We start from the raw sequence: 23,604 nt of genomic DNA on the forward strand, positions 1-23,604 counted from the left end.
TTTTCAACTTCTTTGCCTTTGGTTTGAATATCCTCCCGTAGCTCGGAGTAATTTGATCGTCTGAAGCCTTCTTCTCTCAGCTCGTCAAAGTCATTCTCCGTCCAGCTTTGTTCCGTTGCTGGTGAGGAACTGCGTTCCTTTGGAGGAGGAGAGGTACTCTGCTTTTTAGAGTTTCCAGTTTTTCTGCTCTGTTTTTTCCCCATCTTTGTGGTTTTATCTACTTTTGGTCTTTGATGATGGTGATGTACAGATGGGTTTTTGGTGTGGATGTCCTTTCTGTTAGCTTTCCTTCTAACAGACAGAACCCTCAGCTGCAGGTCTGTTGGAGTACCTGGCCGGCCGTGTGAGGTGTCAGTCTGCCCCTGCTGGGGGGTGCCTCCCAGTTAGGCTGCTCGGGGGTCGGGGTCAGGGACCCACTTGAGGAGGCAGTCAGCCCGTTCTCAGATCTCCAGCTGCGTGCTGGGAGAACCACTGCTCTCCTCACAGCTGTCAGACAGGGACATTTAAGTCTGCAGAGGTTACTGCTGTCTTTTTGTTTGTCTGTGTCCTGCCCCCAGAGGTGGAGCCTACAGAGGCAGGCAGGCCTCCTTGAGCTGTGGTGGGCTCCACCCAGTTCAAGCTTCCAGGCTGCTTTGTTTACCTAAGCGAGCCTGGGCAATGGCGGGCGCCCCTCCCCCAGCCTCGCTGCCGACTTGCTGTTTGATCTCAGACTGCTGTGCTAGCAATCAGCGAGACTCCGTGGGTGTAGGACCCTCTGAGCCAGGTGCGGGCTATACTCTCCTGGGGCACCGTTTCCTAAGCCTGTCGGAAAAGCACAGTATTCGGGTGGGAGTGGCCCGATTTTCCAGGTGCCGTCTGTCACCCCTGGAAGGGGAACTCCCTGACCCCTTGCGCTTCCCGAGTGAGGCAATGCCTCGCCCCTGCTTCGGCTGGCGCACGGTGCACTCACCCACTGACCTGCGCCCACTGTCTGGCACTCCCTAGTGAGATGAACACGGTACCTCAGATGGAAATGCAGAAATCACCCGTCTTCTGCGTCGCTCGCGCTGGGAGCTGTAGACCGGAGCTGTTCCTATTCGGCCATCTTGGCTCCTTCAGCTTTTTTTTTTCTTAGTGAAGACTACGTTTATTAATTGTCAAACCTGGCTTTCCTTGTTATATTTGGGAATTAAGCCATGGACAGTGCTAAAAAAGAAAAAAAAAAAAGTAGTTTTTACAAAAGTCAAGGTAGTTGAGTAGTGCTATAAGCTGCATCTGTCCATAATCACACTTTTGTGTGTGTGTGTGTGTGTGTGTGAAGTTCCATTTTTTTTAAAATTATACTTTAAGATCTAGGGTACATGTGCACAACATGCAGGTTTGTTACATATGTATATATGTGCCATGTTGGTGTGCTGCACCCATTAAGTCATTTACATTGGGTATTTCTCCTAATGCTATCCCTACCCCATCCCCCCACCCCACAACAGGCCTGGTGTGCAGTGTTCTCTGCCCTGTGTCCAACTGTTCTCATTGTTCAGTTCCCACCTATGAGTGAGAACATGTGGTGTTTGGTTTTCTGTCCTTGCGATAGTTTGCTCAGAATGATGGTTTCCAGCTTCATCCATATCCCTACAAAGGACATGAACTCATCCTTTTTTATGGCTGCATAGTATTCCATGGTGTATATGTGCAACATTTTCTTAATCCAGTCTATCATTGATGGACATTTGGGTTGGTTCCAAGTCTTTGCTATTGTGAATAGTGCTGCAATAAACATATGTGTGCATGTGTCTTTATAGCAGCCTGATTTATAATCCTTTGGGTATATACCCAGTAATGGGATGGCTGGGTCAAATGGTATTTCTAGTTCTAGATCCTTGAGGAATCACCACACTGTCTTCCACAAGGGTTGAACTAGTTTACAGTCCCACCAACAGTGTAAAAATATTCCTATTTCTCCACATCCTCTCCAGCATCTGTTGTTTCCTGACTTTTTAATGATCGCCATTCCAACTGGTGTGAGATGGTATCTCATTGTGGTTTTGATTTGCATTTCTCTGATGGACAGTGATGGTGAGCATTTTTTCATGTGTCTTTTGGCTACATAAATGTCTTCTTTTGAGAAGTGTTTGTTCATATCCTTTGCCCACTTTTTGATGGGCTTGTTTGCATAATCACACTTTTTACACAGAATTTCAAGGGGAAAATGCCCGGAGGTACCATGTATGTGCTTGCCCACTTGGACTACAGAGTATACTTATTTGTGAACAAGCCAGAAAGACATTTTAACTAAATCTACCCTCCCATTTTTACTTTCTCAATAACTCAATCCAAGAGCTGTTTTGAAAAGTTGACAACTTGAATACAAATGTTTTATGATATTCCTCCAAACTTGGCCAAACAACTCTTTCTGTATCGTAAATACTTCATTGAACTCAGAATTCATCTGGAGATGACTCCACTGGCAAGTAGCCGAGCGCTGTGGATCCTGGTTTCTGTGGTGAGGGTTTATTAATTAGAGAAAATTGCTGCTCTGAAAAGCAACCTCAGAACTTCCAAGGCCTAACACAGTAAGTGGCTAGCTAGATTATTAGTAGAGCATAGACTGATGAACAGAACCACAGGTGGCTGTCAAGAATGTATAGTGAAGCAATTTGTAGACTGGTTTCTTAGGTTTAAGTGCATGTCTTTGCCTCATGGGGGCACTACACACACGCGTGCACGCGCGCGCACACACACACACATACACACACACACACACAGTGTATTCTTGATTAGGAGTTACAGGTTTTTTTCTGGATAGTTAAAATTATTTTTAGGAAACCATAGAAACTATCAAAATGACTTACTATGAAAATATGCACCCAAGTTGTCAACCTGCAAATATATATATGACAGCTAAGGTTTTCTTCATGCTACTAATCAATCAAATTGAATTAGCAAAGAGCTAAAAACAACATAGTTTGATGAAAGATGTTGAATCTGTCTAATACTATAGGAAGAAATCTTTTCTACACTAATCTGACAATCTTGACAGATTAGATTTAGGTGATGGATGTAGGACACATGCTCAAATGATGACAGAATAACTAAAAGTGAAACCTTAGTTGAAACCTCTTCTTGGCGTGAAGTGGTTCAACTGTCCTGCAAGAGTGCACTCAGAGTTTGTCACTGTACACCCTGAGCTTTCTGAAACATTCCCAATTTAAATGTTCTACTTTGTTTCCCCTGTAAAATATCTCAGAAATGCATTTTTTTCAGAGTCTAAACTGCTTCTCAAATCTAAGTGAAACAGAAAGCCTTTGACAGATCATCTATCTCAAGTTATAATGGAGAAAATGCATTTGCTTTTATCTCAAACCAAAAATATGACAAGGATGTATTTCTGCCCTCAGGCAGCTTAGAGCTTAACACAGAAATAAAAGTCCAGCTAACAAAAGATGAGAGAGGAAAGAAGGAAGAGAAGGAAATCAAGGAGATTGAGGGAAAGGATTTCTGATCCACAGTACTTTGATACTTGGTGTCATTGAGAAGACAAGGAAAGAAATATGTATTTTGTCATATTTAACTCTTAGTTTCACATGTAAAATATCAATTTTAGAAATTTAAAAATTGATTACTTTTCTACATTTATAAAGTAATATTATTTATTGTAGATTATCTTGAAATTTAGAAAACACAAAGAAGGTAAGAGAATCACTCATGATTCTACTTCCTAACAATAAACAATTTTTTTGTGTACCCATAGATGAGCTTTTAAAAAATTATACTCTTCATATGCTTTTTGTAGTTTTGAGTCGCATTGTCTCATTTTTCATTTATTGTATTGTGAATGAATTTTCCACATATTCATTTACAATTTTAATATTTATAACAATAGTCTAATTTTTTATTTTAATTAGCTTCTGTATTTTCCACATCTGTAGAATATTATTTTAATGAATGTTAATACATGTTAATTCATAGCATGCATCAGTCAAGATGGGTTCGATTATGCTGTGTTAATGAACAGCTCCCAAAATCTTCTGGTTTGTAGTGTTTTCTACTTATTTTGGTCTATATTTTTTTTTAACGTAACCAGCACAATGCCCAGTAAATCACAGGTACTCTGTTTTTTTGAGACGGAGTCTCACTCTGTCACCCAGGCTGTAGTGCAGTGGTGTGATCTCCGCTTACTGCAAGCTTCGCCTCCCAGGTTCACGCCATTCTCCTGCCTCAGCCTCCCGAGTAGCTGGGACTCCAGGCACCCGCCACCACGCCCGGCTAATTTTTGGTATTTTTAGTAGAGACGGGGTTTCACCATGTTAGCCAGGATGGTCTCGATCTCCTGACCTTGTGATCTGCCCACCTCGGCCTCCCAAAGTGCTGGGATTACAGGCGTAAGCCACCGCGCCCGGCCACTGTTTTTATTATGTTTAGTAGTAGTGAGCTTATCATATAATTCTAAGTAGACAGTAATTCTGTGATTACGTGATATACACTGGGAAGATGTACTGTGGATGATGTAACTGTGGTTTGAATGCACAGCTGGCTGACAGGTATATTCAGAGATAATTTTTTATTGTATCACTGTTATTCTAAGAAATACCGTGGGGTAAGAGTTATTTTAGTAGTTTCACTCAGAACTTAAATAGTATAGTAAAGAAATAAATGTCATCAGAAAATTACTTAAAATTCTTTAAGCTTTTATTTCTTCACTGATAAGACGAGGATCATAATATTTATACTGCTTAACTCACAGAACTAACTAAGATGATATATATAAAAGCATCAAAGGCATTTTACAGGCTATAAGATAATAAAGTGTAAGTTCTGTTACAGAGATCAATGCTCACTGTAAGAATTCTAAGTCATTATGGAAAAACCTAGTTGTGTTCACTACAGTTTGCATAAGAGGTCGTGGACTGTGTAATGTATTTTACAAAATTTTCATTAAAATATTTATAGCTCAAGAAGCAAAATATCTACTCTCAGAAAAATTCAGTGCTGTTGGATAGCTTATCCTCCATAGATAAAGAATAAGTCAGGTGTTACTGACATTATTTCTCATATGTCCAGAAACCTGAAGATATGTTAGCATTAAATTCATAAGAGATTAGTGCCATTTCTTTGTCATGTTCTTTTGAATAATGTCCAATATTCATCTTTGGGGTGTGGAGGATTTGATACTGAAGAAAATATCAAATGTCAGTTAAAATGAAAACTCCAGAGGGTTGGTGATGAAGATGTTTAGTAGAATCTATTTCTCTAGAGCCTGGCACTGTTTCTGACAAATATGTGGTGTTCAATATACATTTGTTAACTAAATAGCAAGATGTAACTTTTAAATCATGATTTTGATTTATGACTCTAAGGAGAAATTTCCTAAAATTATAAAAATTGTTGGAGTATTAAAAAATGGTTGAATTCAGGGCATAAATTTCTGAGTGACCCTTGTTTGAGTTTTGGTGTGTATTTTCAAAAATGTTATGTTACTTTATAGTTGTGTATTCTGCTTTCTTAAGTGAAAGTAAGCTGTTATCCTGTTTTCTTTTAATTTATGTCAGTCATTCAGTAAGATCTCATTAATGCATTAAAATCTGTGTGTAAGTTTCTTCAGTATATAAATTTAAAGATTCTTGGGATTAGTCTCAGTTGCTTCACTATTTAAAAGTATAATTAGTATTTTTTATCCCACTAAATTGGATCAAAATTATTTGATAGTGTCACACAGTCCTACAATGCAAAAACAGCTTAAACTACAAATGCCATAGATAGACAGACAGACAGATAGATATTCCTTTTTATTCATTTTAAGATTACATCAAAATAGTATACAAGGTATAACTAAATGTATCCATGTGGTCAAATACGCTAAAAAGAGTTTTGCAGGAGGAATCAGAATCTGTGTAAATGAAGGAAATATAATCTGTAGAGCGCTGCCAAGTTATGGATATTAAAAACAGTGATTATGGAATTTAATTCCTATATAAAATATTTAAAACTCAATTTATATAATAAAATCAAATCTATTAATTCATTTGCCTTTTTTAAAAACAGCTTTTTTATATTGCTGGATGGAATTTTTTGACCCAGTAGTACTAAATGTGCATTATTTAACAAAAGCCAATACTGGCAGTAAAAGCAATTCTAAATAACCTACCAAGACATTCTCAGAGGGTAGCAGTACCAGTAAGCACTAGAAAATTAGTTTTATTTTTAATTATGAATAAATTAGGGTCTTTAAAATGTTTTGTTTAGTTCATATAATGTGATGATTCGGTTTTCCTTTTAAAGATACTTCATTGGGCTGATAGAATTGGAAAGAACTCTACCGGTTTATCTAACCCTTCCTGTTACCGAAGGAGGACACAGAGGTTCAGAGAAGAGTGAGATTCCTAAAAGCAGTTGATAGGCATAGTGCTGTGACTTTTGAAGCAGTTTGTACACATGGGACAGTTTTAACATTGCAGATGTGTCATGTGGTTTTTCTTTGGGAGCAATTAGAGTAATTTTTAATCTGAAAATCACTGGAAACATTTTTTATTTCAAGAAGCTAATCTATTTTGTTAAGGTTTTCTTTTTCATCCCCCTTATTAGCCTGGGCATTTTGATAAACATAACTAATATTATCTAGCACTTTTCAATTTCACAAACATATTTATATTTTACATTCTCACTTGAGTCTCAGAACCACCTTGTCAGATAAGGAAATACTACTCTTATCCCACAGATGAGGAGACTGAGGCTAAAGGAAATTTAATTGTTCAGATCATGTAAGCACAGTAGGAGGCAGAGCCACATTTGAACCCAAACCTTTCTACTCCAGAACCTTTGTCCCATCTCTGTCTAGTTTACATAGTTGGAAGTTGCTTTTTAAAAGTCAGATTGTTGGGCAAGGGAAGGGAGAAAATAAATAATAAATAAATAAATAAATAAATAAATAAATAAAAGATAATTGTGATGACACATCACTATTTAAAGGAATTCTGTGGTCAGCCCTTTTGTTATAGGAAAAATGTCTTACTAGCTACCATGTGTTGAATGCCTGCTGTGGGCCAGGCAATGTGTTAGGTGCTAACCCTCAGAATCTGCCAAGCATTTTAGAAGGGAAGTTGTTCTGCTTATCTAGTAAGTAACTCACGTAGGATTATTTGCCTCCAAAACCCCAACTTCCAGCTGTACCCCAAATTCAGGTTTCCCTAAAGGAGAACACACTCATATGCTTATAGCAAAATCATTTTTTAATGTGCTACTCATGAATTGCATACATGGGTGTTGATATTTACACATCTAGATTTCCATTTATTGACGCAGTAATTGCAAAAATACTACTGTTGGCTCAGAAGCTCATGAAATTTAAAAAAGAAAGCCAGGAAGGTAAATCAATAGCTGTTTATACAAGTATAATTGCTGGATGGCAGCGTTGGTTTTTTTTTCATTGTAATTAACTATTTATGTACACTTTTCACAATTTAAATAATCTATCTGACCCACTCATCTTAAATGAAAATATTTAAAAAGCATGTTCAAGCTTATGGCATTACATTCATATTCTTCTGAAACTTTATCTTACTTTCATAATTATTAGATTCAGTATATTTTTCAGTTAGATGTGGTTGTATTCTGGTGTTTGTTCTGTTTTTTTTTTTTGAGACAGAGTCTTACTCTGTCACCCAGGCTGGAGTGCAGTGACACAATACAGCTCACTGCAGCCTTGATCTCCCAGGATCAGGCGATTCTCCCATTTCAGCCTCTCAAGTAGCTAGGACTACAGGTGCACAGCACCATTCCCGGCTAACTTTTTCATATTTTATTTGTAGAGAGAGGATTTTGCCATGTTGCCCAGGCTGGTCTCGAACTCCTGGGCTCAAGAAATCTGCCCACCTTTGCCTCCCAAAATGCTGGGATTACAGGCATGAGCCACTGCACCCAGCCCGCTGGTTTGTTTTTAATAATATTTTGCTTTGAGTTTTTTTTTTTTTTTTTAAGAAGAATCTTTGATACTATCATATTACCAAAACTGAACAAGTCTTCTCTTCAGGCCCCTCTTTTTATATGAATTTGTTTTGAAGAGTTTTTTTCATTGAGCTGATTTTTTGTTTGTCATAGGTGTCCAGGAAGATGTCAGCTGTGTGAGCGATGGGTTGGTGGAGCACTCAGGTAGAGATGGAGAGGAGACCTGGGCACCTCCTGTGGCTGAGTCACAGTTCTCCACTGGTCCCCATGTCTCCTTTCAGGAGGAGAAGTGGGGCCTCCAGCCCTCCCAAGTTCTGATGTGGAAAAAGCCAAGGGATTTGCACAGTGGAAATGTATTTGAGTTTTGAAGTTCCACCTAGTTCCTGGACCAGCCCCTCATGCTTCACATGGCGATACTGTTGTCCTTTGTTTCAGCTAGAAAATAAACTTTGTTCAGTCTTGCCCCAAATGAGAAGTTCTAAGCAGTCAGGTATTTGGCAAGAGTATAAGAGTCCCACCAAGGTTTAAAGTATAAAGTTGAATTTCTAAGCAAGCCTAAAGAGTATGTGCAATACACATCTTCTGATTTTATGTTGTTACATGTCGTGAGGGGTTTGGTATCTTCAAGTAAAGGTTTTAAAGGAACCTGGACTAGACTCAAACTTGACCCTCTGATGCTAATCAAAAATACACAATCATCAAATGGCGTTCTTACTCCATTTTTTAACTATTACATATCCCATTTTGACAAGTTATTCTTACCTTTTTTACATAGGTCGAACTGGAAGGTACACCCTTATAGAGAAATGGAGAGATACTGAAAGACACTTAGCACCTCATGAAAATCCTATCATATCCTTAAACAAATGGGGGCAGTATGCTAGTGATGTGCAGCTCATTCTACGACGAACTGGGCCGTCTCTCAGTGAGCGACCCACTTCAGACAGTGTGGCTCGAATTCCTGAAAGAACTTTATACAGGCAGAGTCTGCCCCCCTTAGCTAAACTGAGGCCTCAGATTGACAAATCAATCAAAAGGAGGGAACCGAAAAGGAAATCACTGACATTTACAGGAGGTGCCAAAGGATTAATGGACATTTTTGGAAAAAGTAAAGAAACTGAGTTTAAGCAAAAGGTGCTGAATAACTGCAAAACAACAGCAGATGAGTTGAAGAAGCTGATCCGTCTGCAGACAGAGAAGCTTCAATCCATTGAAAAACAGCTGGAATCTAATGAAATAGAAATAAGATTTTGGGAGCAAAAGTATAGTTCCAACCTTGAAGAGGAAATTGTCCGTCTAGAGCAAAAGATCAAAAGAAATGATGTAGAAATTGAGGAGGAAGAATTCTGGGAAAATGAATTACAGATTGAACAGGAAAATGAAAAACAGCTGAAGGATCAACTTCAAGAAATAAGACAGAAAATAACAGAATGTGAAAACAAATTAAAGGACTATTTGGCACAGATCCGGACTATGGAAAGTGGTCTTGAAGCAGAAAAATTGCAACGGGAAGTTCAAGAGGCACAGGTCAATGAGGAAGAGGTTAAAGGAAAGATCGGTAAGGTCAAAGGGGAGATTGACATTCAAGGCCAGCAGAGTCTGAGGTTGGAAAATGGCATCAAAGCTGTGGAAAGATCTCTTGGACAAGCCACCAAACGCTTACAGGTAAGGACACTTTGATAAATAGAATGTTTGGCCCATTTAAAATAGTATCTTCTTGGAATCTCCTTTTCATCATTGTCAATTTTTCCTTATATTCAAAGAATTAGAAACCCAGCCTTGTTTAAAACTTGTGTCGAATTCTTGTGACTTAACGACAGCTTAGATGGGAGCAGTAGCCTTGCGGATCCTTCTCCATGGAAGAGCCTTGTCTTACTGTGGCAGTTGTAGCGTTAGATAATGGGATGGAATGGACACTAATGATGAGATAGTGAATCTCACCTTCTCCTTTCAGAGATAGGGAAACCAGAGCTGAAAGAGCTGTCCATGGATTGGTTGGTCAGGGATTGTTGTGGCTAGCTGACTGCTTATCTGTCACTTCTCCATTGTTGCCAGCCAATCCCAGCTTCTTTCCTGACACATAAACAGCCCCCGTCCCTTCTCCCCTCTCCACAGTACCCTCCTTTGCTTTCCTGAGAGAGGCACAAAGATTTCTGTCTGATTTTCCCCCTTTCTAGTTCACGTACAAGAAGTTCTATTTTGCCACTTAAACCCTAATCACTCAACTTACATTTCTTGGATACCCATTCTTGAAAAGACACTGTGATTATGTTGCGGAAGTTGCAAAGATGTATCAAATATCAAACAGTCTCTATCAGATGGGACGAGAAAGAGACACAATTGATTACAATATGGCTATTTAAATTTAAATTAAGATTAAATAATGCAATTAAAATATTAAATAATTTAAAATTCTGTTTTTAGTCACACATGGTCGCATTTCAAGTGCCCTAAAGTAGCTGCTGTACGGGCCGTGTAGACACAGAACATTTCCACCATTGGAGGAGGTTCTGTTGGACTGTGCTGGTTTAGAGCTTACTATTCAAAGTGTAGTCCATGCCAGGCAGCTCCAGGGTACTACTTGTAAGAAATTCAGAATCTACATTGAAACAGGATGCCCAAGTAGTACCTGTGTACAGTGAAGTTTGAGAAGAGCTGCTTTAGAACATCAACAGTTAGTTCCACAATCAGAGAAAGCTGAGGTTTTAGGAAGAACTGATGTGATTTCCTTTCTCCATCATTATCTGTAGTAAGAGATAAAACTACCACCCAAATTTTGAAAATCAAGAATTTCTCATGCAGTAGAAGCTTGTCAGCCTCTAATTTGTCAGTATTTTACTATTGGGATTCATTTTGACATTTAAAAAAAGGTACAAGTGGAAGTTATGTTGCTTTTGATATCACTTACAGAAAACACTAACTTATTACAGCCATTACTAGTAAATCCCTCTACCGACTGAAAAGTGTCTGATAATCAAATATTGATATATCCCCAAGTACCCCCTACACTCAAATAAGTGGAGAAAACAACCATTCACTTCTAATCTCTTCCCAACCCCTACCAAATCCTTGAGACCCACCCAGCCTGGGTAGAGCCAGGGTACTTTTTCTTATATACAGTAGAGGAAAAAAAGAAATGAAAAGCTGTTTAAATAATAGGATGCCCCTCCTTGCTTTTACAGCTTTCCAGCTGTCCAGCTGTCCAAACTTGATCTCCTTCTGTAGGACTCTGTAGTTCTCAGATCTTTGTCAAGGATTTAAGAATTCCATAGTGAGAATCTTGTGGGAATCTTGCTTTCCTCATGCTGTAAGATAAATCTCAATAATGTATCCCATGAAAATTGAAACAGCTTACAAAAAACAAGAACTCTAAATCCGTGGAACAAATTACAATTAACTTTGTAGTTATAAGTTAATATGAAGTGGTTAATATGTGAATTTGTGACCAGCTTAGCAAGATTGCTGTAACACAGAGATGGGTAAAAACCTGTGGGATTTTTTTCTTTTTATTTTCCACCAATGAGTTTACAGGCTGAGAAACCCGTTTTTGTTTTTGTTTTTTAATGAAAGTTTATAGACATATATTTATTTCAGAAGGGTGCATAAGGGTTTTCCAGAGGAAAGCATCACATTTAAGAGGACAGACTAATGAAACTATTGTTTTCCCTTGGCTTATTTCTTGGCCCACACCACACAGTGAAAGTGACCTCTTTAGCCCATTGTATCAATATAAACCAGATTTGTTAAATGTGCTTTTATGAAAGCAGATATCCCACATTTAACCCCTGTAGCAGATGGGTCATCACAAAGATGTCTTGCACTGTCCAGTAGTGAATCCTCAAATTTAAAAAAATAATAATTTCCGTCTAGGACAAAGAACAGGAACTGGAGCAGTTGACTAAGGAGTTGCGGCAAGTCAATCTCCAGCAGTTTATCCAGCAGACAGGGACAAAAGTTACCGTTTTGCCAGCGGAGCCCATTGAAATAGAGGCCTCACATGCAGACATTGAAAGGGGTAAGATGTTGATAAATATGGTTTATTTTCCCTTTGTTCTCACTGCTTAACTTTTTTTGTTTTTGTTTTTGTTTTTTGAGATAGTGTCTCACTGTGTTGCCCAGGCTGGAATGCCAGGGATGTTACCACAGCTTACTGCAGCCTCAACCTCCTGGGCTCAGGTGACCCTCCTACCTCAGCCTCCTGTAGCTGGGGCTACAGGTGCATGCCACCATACCCGGCTGATTTTCTCTTTTTGTATTTTTTGTAGAGATGAGGTTTCATCATGTTGCCCAGACTGGTCTCAAACTCCTGAGCTCAAGTGATCTGCCTGCCTCAGCTTCCCAAAGTGCTGGGATGCCAGGCATGAACCAGCATGCCCGACCATCTGCTTAACTTTGAATAAACTACTTGTATTCAGTTAAAATATTACCCTAACATTCATAGCTAATTTTTAAGTGGGACACTTAAAAATTCTTTTTTTTTTTTAAATATTTCCCATTTCTAGAGGAAAACCAGTAACATTTAGGTTATTTATTTACTTAGGTGAGCATGTAATCACCAAATGTCATATCATTAGTTTTAAACTGCTTCTTTATTGAAATTTTTTTCTGAAGTATATATGAGTTATAGTCTGTTAATTTGAATTTTGGCTTCTCTGTTCCTTATGCCCCTTTTTTCCTTTTTTTCTTCTAAAAGTTATTATTAATTTGTGCTGATATTTAAAAGACAATTCCAAATCTGTGTATGCATATGGTGTGAACAACCAAAAAAAGAAGCAGAATATTCACCTTTTGTAAAGATCATTCACTGTTCAAATCAACAAAAACTAGTTTATCAAACAGACCTGAGAAGGTTTTAGCCTTCTCCCGCAGCCCAGGGCACACAGGGGATTGCAATTATTGCTCTATGCAGTTTTCCCTTTCAGGGCAGGAAGCAGTCTCATTTTTTGTATTGCTAAGTACTCCAAGTTGACGAGCTCATCAGGTGGCTCTCTTTGTTTCCTGTTTAGAGGCACCATTCCAGTCTGGGTCCCTGAAGCGACCTGGTTCATCTCGGCAGCTCCCCAGTAATCTCCGCATTCTGCAGAATCCTATCTCATCTGGTTTTAATCCTGAAGGCATATATGTATGACATTGTCTGTCTTTAGGGAGGAGACCCAACAGAGGTACCAAGGACAGTAAACTTCCTTTTTGATTTGTGCCAATGATGAACAGAGAATCTATTCCACAAGCCGCTGTATGTTTTTCTCTCCTAAATTGCATACCACTTGGAGCCATACCCTGTGCACTGATGCTAAAGAACAAAGAAACTATGTTTTCACACATCAACAGTGTTGATATTTTTGTCCAGCAGCTATAATGCAAAGCCTTCGTTTTTATTTGTAGCATTTTGAGAGCTTTAGGAAAGTATTATATAGTGTGTATACATAAATAAACCGTGACTTAAGTAAGAGTGAAGAGAAATTTGTGACTGGCTTAGTTTAATTTATTTCATGTAATCAATTAATGTGTGAATGTTGATGTTTTAATATTTTTATTGACTTATCCTGTGACTGACTTATGTTACATATTGTGTGATTATGACTGTGTGCATGTTGCCAGACTCCATCCATGCATTGCTGATTTACACTACATAAGTGTCCTAGGGTGCTCCACCATCGAAACTAACTCCAGAGGAAGCCACTTGCATTTGTTTTGTGAAACTGTCCTAGCCATTGCTTAATTAGGTGAAATAATTCAGGGTATTTTTAAATCTGGAATTTAGTCTTTCCTTTACAATATTTCCAAATATATGTGTGGCCACAGAGCATAACAGATATTTTTCATGAGCTAAATTGTATGTATAAAACATTTGCAGTGTTTCAGACACTGTTGAACAAAAATGTAATTGTTAAGTATGTATCCAAACAGGCATGGGGTTTCCTGATACATTATGTGTTTTGTTTCTGCCCTGTCTTATCATTTACACTCATGGATCTTCAGAATTAATCTAACATGTAAGTTATAGATATCTGAAAGCTGGGTTGGTCTACTTCAGGAACATTGCTTTAAGCGATGTATTTTAAAATAACCCACTTCATATGTATGATCTGTTGGTGTACACACCATGCATAAGGTGTTGCTTGCACATAATTTGCTCTGTATATTATGGACCATTGTGGTTTCTTCCAGTCACTTAGAGAAAGGAGATTAAACCTAGGTACTTTTTAGCAAGGATATAAAGTCAAATTCAGCATATGTTTTTATTTTTAGGCTTGACTTTTATAAGACATTAATCTCCATTTGTACATATGTTATTTTATTTGTAAAACCAAATATGAGTCAACACCTTTTTGATGAGTAGTGACTTAACTAAGATTTACAAGTAATATTTAGACAGATTCAGTCAGACACCACTTAGCCATTTTTACATTTCCTCTGGTTTGATTTGGTACAGTATAATTAAGACTTTAATCTGAAATTTAAAGTAGTTTTAATTCTGAAGAAATTACATCCTCTGTATTATTTACATGCAACAAAATAAAAGTGGATTAATTTAGTAATGCCATGGTAACAATAGAGCTATGTCTTATGCATGAAGGCAACTTTGGATGTTTTAACACATTTAAGTGACTGACTTTGGTTTAGTGAATGCTGACAATGCTGCTCTACTTAGGTTTCCTATGAAATTTTTAAGAATGGCTATGAGACTGTATAGAAGCTTCTAGAGAACTGAAAGTCATAATGCAGAGTTGCCTTTTCTAGTGCAGCTAAGTGGCGGACCTCAACTGAAGATACGATTTTCTTTGGGTTCTTGGAGTTATCAAATTGATCTTGCCATTATGTTACTTTGCAAATAACTGAAGTAAATGATTCTTACCTAAATAATCACAACCTGTACACATTTGCTCACAATTTATAGTAGTTATTTTCTATCTACCTATATTTAAAATTAGGATGATTAAAAAATAATTTATAGATTTTGTGACAATAATGATTTACATATGCCCATTATATGCCTTATTTTTAAATAAGTCATTCTGTATAAAGTCATTTTGTTGTTGTTCAGAGAAATCAAGATCTTATTCACAAAGAAAAACATTTTATAAATTGATCACATTTTATTTAAGTCAAAATGTTAAACTGGAGGCAGTATTAAACTTTGCAATTAGGAGTTTCAGAGATGCCTTGGCATACCGTGAAAAACACTGTCAATATCCAACTTATTATAAATTGTTATCAGAATTAACCGAATAACTTTAAGTAAGGACAAGCAGCATCCTAGCAACTTGTAGTAGTCTTGGGTTCCCAGTGGAGTATCACAGTTAACCTCTCTGACTACTTCATCAGAATTTCCAAGCTGCCAAATAATCTTCACAGACCTAATTACAGATTTTAAAAACTTTCCTAGGTAAGGAAACTATAGAAATGTGAGTATGATGAATACATTGAGAAGCTGTACTTTTTAATTAGTTATATTACTTCTGGAAGCACATATCTAAGGAATATTTTCTAAGACTCAGAGGGAAAAAACTCGTTTTCATAGGATCATCTGAAGATACTTTAGTATATTTGTGATCATTTTTAACTATTGCGAATACAAATGAGTTAGATAAGTGCCACATCTTGGATACATTTCGGAGGGGTAGTGGGCAGTGGTATACAAAAATACCAAATATAAAATTTTCATCTGGGGGAATATTCAGGTTCTAAATACTAAATTAGATTACAATGTTTTGTGTTTTTTTAAAAAAAATCATACTGCAACTTGTTTTATTGTGATTTTCTACAAGTATTAAATACATTTAAAGATCTTTTTATCTTACCAAGAAGTAATTTGGAATAGCATTGGTATATTTGACCTTTTGAGTGTCTGTCATCCCCAGAGAATGGCCCATAGTGTGTTGCCTGTGGATATAGTGTCCATAGTCCCTTTGTTGTCCTTCTGAGATATTTTGGTTTGATAACATTTTGTTTTTTGTCTTGATGCACAGGGACTTTTTTATAATATGAGACTTCAGTTGGTATTAATAGGAGTTACCTATTTACTTCTCCCGGTCATCAATGAGGTAATCATCAGTTCCTATAGTTCAAATTAGTCATAAACAAGAGCTACAGCAAGACTGATAGAGTAAAAACTATATAAATACAGAAAAAAATAGAATTTATGATGTGAAATGTGAAGTATAGCAATAAATAACAAGAACATGTAAGCACTTGCTTCCACGGCATAAATGTAATTTACATCTGCATTAAAGGATAATTTTCTCTGTGAATAAGAGCAAAATGGTCTTCAGAGAAACAGACTGTTCATTTGAAGCCATTTCTGTAAACATCTTCCAAGATAGAACTGTAATGGATTGAGGAAATAACACAGAAAAGACAAAAACTTCTTATTTCAGGCATGCAAAGTGAGTGGGCAGATGGACAGTTCCCATTGTGCATTGCCTTTGATAAATTGAGCCTTAATTTATATAACCATGCTGTGTTCACATCCCTCTTCTACCTGAAGTTGTCTTTATTGGTTTATATTGTGTTAAAATTAGCTTATAATTATTACTTTTTTATTATGTTCATTTTTTTAAGTTGCATGTTTATACTATTTGCTACAGTATTTTTAAGTTTGGGGTGAAGGCCATCAGCTGTATCAAAAAGACAAAACAATCACTATTTATTCAGTATTGCTGCTTTACATCTCCAGAATAAGCTTTCGATGCCAGGACAGTGACTGCCTGAAAGCTGCAGGAGCTCTTTTCAATGCATTTTATATATTTTTAGAAACCAAATAAATGCAGAAAACTATTTAGTATACTAATTATATTAAACCAGCAGAAATATAAAGGCAATAAAGTATATACATATATATGGGGGGAGGGGAAAGATTAAAAAATAGATTTACAGCCAGACATGGTGATAGCCCTAAATGTATTTCTCAATATGTTTTTCTTTATTGACCCTAGGAGGATTTGAGTTGCTGCAGCTTTAAACAGAAAATTGCCATGTTCACTAATTGTGAGCACATAAATATGCTTTTAGTACTGCTTTGCTTATGTACAAATAAATCTGTAATATGTATTATATGTAATTATCCTTTTCTTTGACTTTCATTTTAAATGTATATTTTCTGATCATTATGAGCTGTAAAACAAAGAATCAATATTGGATATTCTCCCAAATAATAAATTTTCAGGATTCATTGGGGCATTACAGTTGTCAGTGTTTCTTACGTCCTTTATATTTTTAAATACAATTTTACTTCCTTTAAAAGATACCAAAGAGAATAGTGGCACATATCACTACACATAATTACATTTTTCATATATACTTAAAGAATCATCTATTGCTCAAAAGATGGCTTCATCAAAGTAAAACTGAATTAAGAAACTAATACGCCTTTTATTTCAAAAGTGAAAGAAGAAATGATATCTTAATGAATCTCTGTATTCCCAGATTTCCCTAAAACCATAAGTGAGAGGAAGAGAACTACCATTTCAGTCCCTACTACGTGCCAAGTGCAATATGGGGTACTGGTCACACTTTAAACATTCACAGCCATCCAAGGAACTGCTCCTGAATCACACAACCCCTAAGTAACTGACGCAGCATTTGAACTTAGATGTTTCAGACCTCAAGGCACTTTTCTGTATTCCATGGTAGAGATGCATGAGCTTTACGGTGCCCAGTTTCTGCATTTTAACCACTTTTTAATGTGGAAGTATATAAATTGTCATTTTTATAGGAATATTTTTATAAGAAGTTAAACCTTTACTTAGAAATTATACATGGGGGCCAGGCGCGGTGGCTCACGCCTATAATCCCAGCACTTTGGGAGGCCAAGGCGGGCAGATGACTTGAGGTCAAGAGTTCGAGACCAGCCTGGCCAACGTGGCAAAACCCTGTCTGTACGAAAAGTAAAAACAAAATAGCTGGGCGTGGTGGCGGGCACCTGTAGTCCCAGCTACTCAGGAGGCTGAGGCGGGAGAACCACTTGAACCTGGGAGGCGGAGGTTGGAGTGAGCCAAGATCGCGCCACTGCATTCCAGCCTGGGCAACAAGAGCGAGACTCTAAATTATATATATATATTTATATATATATATATATTTATATATATTTATTTATATATATATATAAATATATATATATTTAGCCAAAGTAGTATTTATTGAGCCAAAATAAATTTCCTTGTAATTTCAACTTTCTTTAAGGCCACATAGAAGAAACAATTTCCCATCTATATGTATATATAGAGAGAGTCTCACTCTAAAAAAAGTCTCTCTCTTTATATATGAGACTAATAGTACATTATAAAAGCAAAGATGCAATGAGAAACTTAAAGTCATTCAAAATACCAATAAGTCCTAGTTTGGGGGACTTTTAAAATTTTAATTATCCACCCTGCCCTCTAAAATCATGTTTTGTTAATGGCAGAGCAAGAAACAGGAACTACTGTTAACTCTTCACCCACCACCCTCTCCATATATGTGTGCTGTGTCTATTAGGAAAGACCAGTGGAGTCCTATAAAATGGGCATAAATATGCTGGATGCATTTATGCTTTCTGCAGACATTTAGTGAGCCCCTGTTTTTGTCCGGACACTGGAGTGAGATGCATATATTTGTTCTCTACCTTAAGGAGGTGTACACATTTGTTTGTTTGTTTGTTTGTTTGTTTGTTTTGAGGTGGAGTCTACCATTGTCGCCCAGGCTGGAGTGCAATGGCCCGATCTCGGCTTACTGCAACCTCCCCCTCCTGGGTTCAAGCAATTCTCCTGCCTCAGCCTCCTGAGTAGCTGGGATTACAGGTGTCCACCACCATGCTCATCTCTTTTTTTTTTTTTTTTTTTTAGTAGAGACGGGCTTTCACTATGTTGACGAGGCTAGTCTTGAACTCCTGACCTCATGTTTCACCCGCCTCGTCCTCTCAAAATGCTGGGATTACAGGGGTGAGCCACTGTGCCCAGCCGGTTTACAGTCTTAATGATAGAGATGACAACTTCAGTACAACATGTTAAGAACCACTATAGGGGCAAGGATAGGGTGTCATGGAGACAAACACATTAGGAGATGCTTACCCCAACCCAGTGTGTTGGAAGATCCTGGAAGGTGATATAAACCAGAAGGGCTGTCTGGTGGAGCTGTAGCCAGACAATGAAGAGCCCAGGAGGTCCAAGAGAGATGGTAAGTAGGCATCTGATCATGAGGGGCCTTGGTTGCCATGGTAAGGAGTTTGGACTTTATCCTGACAGCCAAAGGCGAATTTTAAGCATGGAAATTAAATGATTAGCATGTTAGGAAGATAATTCTGACTGGATATGTGAAGAACTGACTAAAGAAGGGTCAAGACTAGAGGCCAGAAAGACTACTTAAGAGGCCTGTAGGGGTCCAGGCCAGAGGTGATGGTAACTTGAACTAAGAAAGCAGTTTGTGCATGTAACAAATTTTTTTGAGCACCTTCTTTGAGCCAGGAAATGAACCAAACAGGTTATAGATATTCTAAGTAGACAATAAGAATCAAAGATACTCCAGGTGTTTACCACTTATCCACAGCCTTAAAGGGTGGTGGAAATGATGGCTGTGGGTCTCTTGGTGAGTAGTCACAGATAATCTGTTCTTTGTGCTGGTGGGCAAGGGGTTGGCACAGGAGCAAGGAAAAAGAATAAAAACATGGAGAATAGAATATGTATTCAAGAGGTGGGCCTTCAAATGGGCTTCCTTTTTGTAGAGTGTTTTTGCAGTGTTCCCTGTGAGAATGACATGGATTTGGAAGAAGTGCTCTTCTCTGCACCAAATTTAGCCATCCGAGTCTCATCATCCAGTATGTTGGAATCCTGTTTTCCCAGCATTATACTTGACTGCATGTTCTATATCCACCACTCTCTTTTATCTGCCATGTGTTTGTGTCCAAGGTGATAGAGGGTCTGACATGGTCCAGAATGAAAGAAGTGAAGAAGGTGGACAATACAAATTCCGTGTACGCAAAGTCTATTTACAAGTCTCCTGCAATGCTGGAAGTGTGAAGATCAAATAAACAAATTGGAATACTTAGTAACAAAATATTTTTAAGCATAAAGCAAATCATAGGCACTTTAAACAAGAAACAATCAGCAACAGTCACCACACAAAGGGAGGCTGGGGAGACAGGGAGGAGTGCGGCAGGTACACCAGGAACAACTCACTCAGCTAAAGGAAGGGCTCGCCAGACAAGCCACTGTGACAGTCATTGGGCACAGCAACAAACTGCTCCTACATCACCCCGCCAATGCCAGCCTACATCTGAACCCTTCAAGGGCCACACCATCCCAGCCCACCTCAACAAGCTAAAAAGGTCTCCTTTTTATTGAGCCAAAGTAGATTTCCTTGTAATTTCAACTTTCTTTAAGGCCACATAGAAGAAACAATTTCCCATCAATATGACAGCACTTCAGGTATTTGGGGGCATCTGTGATGCCCCCTAGTCTTCTCTTTCCCAGGCTACATATTCCCGATTCTTGCAAATAGTGCAGTCTTCAGTCTCCTCTCTCCTGAACACGTTCTACACCAATGTTGAATGTGACTGCCAGGACTGATCACAAAACTCTCTTTTTTTTTTTTTTTTTTTTTATTATACTTTAAGTTCTAGGGTACATATGCACAACGTGCAGGTTTGTTACATAGGTATACATGTGCCATGTTAGTTTGCTGCACCCATCAACTTGTCATTTACATTGGGCATTTCTCCTAATGCCATCCCTCCCCCAGTCCCTACCCTATGACAGGCCCCAGTGTGTGATGTTCCCCACCCTGTGTCCAAGTGTTCTCATTGTTCAATTCCTGCCTATGAGTGAGAACATGTGGTGTTTGGTTTTCTGTCCTTGTGATAGTTTGCTCAGAATGATGGTTTCCAGCTTCATCCATGTCCCTACAAAGGACATGAACTCATCCTTTTTTATGGCTGCATAGTATTCCATGGTGTATACGTGCCACATTTTCTTAATCGTCTATCATTGATGGACATTTGAGTTGATTCCAAGTCTTTGCTATTGTGAATAGTGCCACAATAAACATACATGTGCATGTGTCTTTATAGTAGCATGATTTATAATCCTTTAGGTATATACCCAGTAATGGGATTGCTGGGTCAAACAGTATTTCTAGTTCTAGATCCTTGAGGAATTGCCACACTGTCTTCCACAATGGTTGAACTAGTTTACAGTCCCACCAACAGTGTAAAAGCATACCTATTTCTCCACATCCTCTCCAGCATCTGTTGTTTCCTGACTTTTTAATGATCACCATTCTAACTGGTGTGAGATGGTATCTCATTGTGGTTTTGATTTGTATTTCTCTGATGACCAGTGATGATGAACATTTTTTCATGTGTCTGTTGGCTACATAAATGTCTTCTTTTGAGAAGTGTCTGTTCATATACTTTGCCCACTTTTTGATGGGGTTGCTTTTTTCTTGTAAATTTGTTTAAGTTCTTTGTAGATTCTGGATATTAGCCCTTTGTCAGATGGGTAGATTGCAAAAATTTTCTCCCATTCTGTAGGTTGCCTGTTCACTCTGATAGTAGTTTCTTTCACTGTGCAGAAGCTCTTTAGTTTAATTAGATCCCATTTGTCTATTTTGGCTTCTGTTGCCATTGCTTTTGGTATTTTAGTCATGAACTCCTTGCCCATGCCTATGTCCTTAATGGTATTGCCTGGGTTTTCTTCTAGGGTTTTTATGGTTTTAGGTCTAACACTTGTCTTTAATCCATCTGAAATTAATTTTTGTATAAGGTGTAAGGAAGGGATCCAGTTTCAGCTTTCTACATATGGCTAGCCAGTTTTCCCAGCACCATTTATTAAATAGGGAATCCTTTCCCCATTTCTTGTTTTTGTCAGGTTTGTCAAAGATCAGATGGTTGTAGATGTGTGTTGTTATTTCTGAGGGCTCTGTTCTGTTCCATTGGTCTATATCTCTGTTTTGGTACCAGTACCATGCTGTTTTGGTTACTGTAGACTTGTAGTATAGTTTGAAAACTCTCTTTAAATTAGGAACCTGCCTCATTGTTAGGAGTCAGGTTAAAGCTAAACTGGTTTGGTTGGCTGGTTTTTTTGGAACTTCATCTTACTGAATCATTGAACTGACAGTTCATTAAAATCCAGTTTTTCACATTTTCTACTGGGAAATCTTCCATAACTTGTATGTATATAATTGAGTTTCAGAGTGCATATGCAGGATCATACTTTGTTAAAATACTTATCTCTAAAACCTCTGAAATAATAAAGAGGGAAGATGTGGGCTTTAATGTCAGGTCGAAATCGAGGTTAATTTTTTGAAGGCAGAGTTCTACAGAAGCATAAGCAGGTGATAACTGGGTAAATCCGGGAAGACTCTGATGAGGAGGTGAGTTAGGCTTTTGAAGAGTAAACAGGTTTTCACTGAGTCATATTTATTGAATGCCTACTGTGTAGTAGACACTGGAGATACAGCAGTGAACCACAAAAACCAAATCCCTGCCCATGTGGAGTTCATATCCTAAAGAGGAAGACAGATGTTGAACAAAGAAGCAAAAAATTAGTATCTTCAATTGTGATTAGAATTAACGAGAAAAATAAAAGCAGCAAAGAGGGATAGGAAGTGCTTGTGATTTTATACAGTGGCTTGAGAAGTCCTCTCTTAAAAGATGGCCTTGGAGTAAAGGTGAAGGAAGTGTGGGCAGGCCGTGCAGAAATGAAAAGGAGTAATCTGGGCCACATAACCCACATCAGGCTTCAGTGAGAGAGGTCTGAGAAGCCTGGGAGGCCTCTGGAGTCCAGCTTTCTGTTTCTAAGCAACAGATTTGGAATATATAGGCTTTTTCCTGGCTGCGAGTCAGTAACCCCTTCCAAGTACTCACTTGATCATTCTCAGATCTAATATAATGCAGGAAGAAGATATTTTAAATATAAACACATGTTTAAAATCTGAATTGAATTACCCTTAATTCTTCCCAAATTAAAATTAAATTCATAGGTAAGATGTCCTTCTATGAATAGATACAAACTTGGTTTAGTCTATTTCCCAAAATAGTAGTAAGAAATAACCATTGGATCTAATGGTGCCACCTTTTGCTACATATCCTCCTCCAAATGTAATACAGCTTTATAACCTAGAGATATGTATTTTTAAAATTCAGGACATTAAACAAAAATAATCCATTGTCAAGTACTCTTGTAAACTTAAATGAATATTTCTAGAAGTTTCTCAAAAAAAAAAAAAAGGCTCTAACCAAAAAGACAAAGACCCAAACTAAAGCTAGTAATTGAGATCATGATTATATATACAAAAACAAATTCACCAACCTTAACTCTTTTTTGTTGTTGTATGTTTCCTCTGTTTTATCTAGGGATCATCATTCTTTCTGACAGCAGGAGTGTAAAGATTAGATATCACACCAAAAGCTCAGGCAAGAAAAGCAAAAATGAACAAGTGGGACTACACCAAACCCAAAAGCTCCTGCACAACAAAGGAAACTATCACCAAAATGAAAAGGTGGACTGTAGATTGGGAGAAAATATTTGCAAACTGTTATCTGGTAAGGGTTTAATATCCAAACTATATAAGGAACTCACAGAACTTAACAGAAAACAAATACTCCAATTAAAAATGGTGAAAGGGGCTGGGCACGGTGGCTCACGCCTGTAATCCCAGCACTTTGGGAGGCCGAGGAGGGAGAATCACAAGGTCAGGAGATTGAGACTA

At 37.8% G+C, this 23,604-nt stretch overlaps 1 protein-coding gene and 1 long non-coding RNA gene across 11 annotated transcripts in view; one reads left to right on the forward strand and one right to left on the reverse strand.

The window, feature by feature from the left end:
• Positions 1–23,604, forward strand: part of RASSF8 (Ras association domain family member 8) — a 130,518-nt gene that overhangs the window by 102,777 nt on the left and 4,137 nt on the right. For 6 of the 9 annotated variants that reach the window (XM_024257072.3, XM_024257074.3, XM_024257075.3 and 3 more), the window contains 3 exons: positions 8,696–9,585; positions 11,791–11,935; positions 12,927–17,100. In XM_024257072.3, the coding sequence (XP_024112840.1) occupies positions 8,696–9,585; positions 11,791–11,935; positions 12,927–13,048 (1,157 nt within the window). In that variant the 3' untranslated portion in view covers positions 13,049–17,100. Of the gene's footprint in view, positions 1–8,695; positions 9,586–11,790; positions 11,936–12,926; positions 17,101–23,248; positions 23,438–23,604 lie in introns of those variants that run through there. The other 3 variants (XM_054527000.2, XM_054527002.2, XM_054527003.2) reach the window with 1 other exon arrangement.
• Positions 1–23,604, reverse strand: part of LOC134759494 (uncharacterized) — a 76,805-nt gene that overhangs the window by 52,441 nt on the left and 760 nt on the right. The window contains exons 1-2 of one of the 2 annotated variants that reach the window (XR_010135741.1): positions 10,151–10,231; positions 1,002–1,185 (exon numbers count right to left, since the gene is read on the reverse strand). This is a non-coding gene — a long non-coding RNA (uncharacterized LOC134759494). Of the gene's footprint in view, positions 1–1,001; positions 1,186–10,150; positions 10,232–23,604 lie in introns of those variants that run through there. The other variant, XR_010135740.1, reaches the window with a different exon arrangement.

Source organism: Pongo abelii, chromosome 10, assembly GCF_028885655.2.
Source record: "Pongo abelii isolate AG06213 chromosome 10, NHGRI_mPonAbe1-v2.0_pri, whole genome shotgun sequence".
Taxonomy (NCBI): Eukaryota; Metazoa; Chordata; class Mammalia; order Primates; family Hominidae; genus Pongo; species Pongo abelii.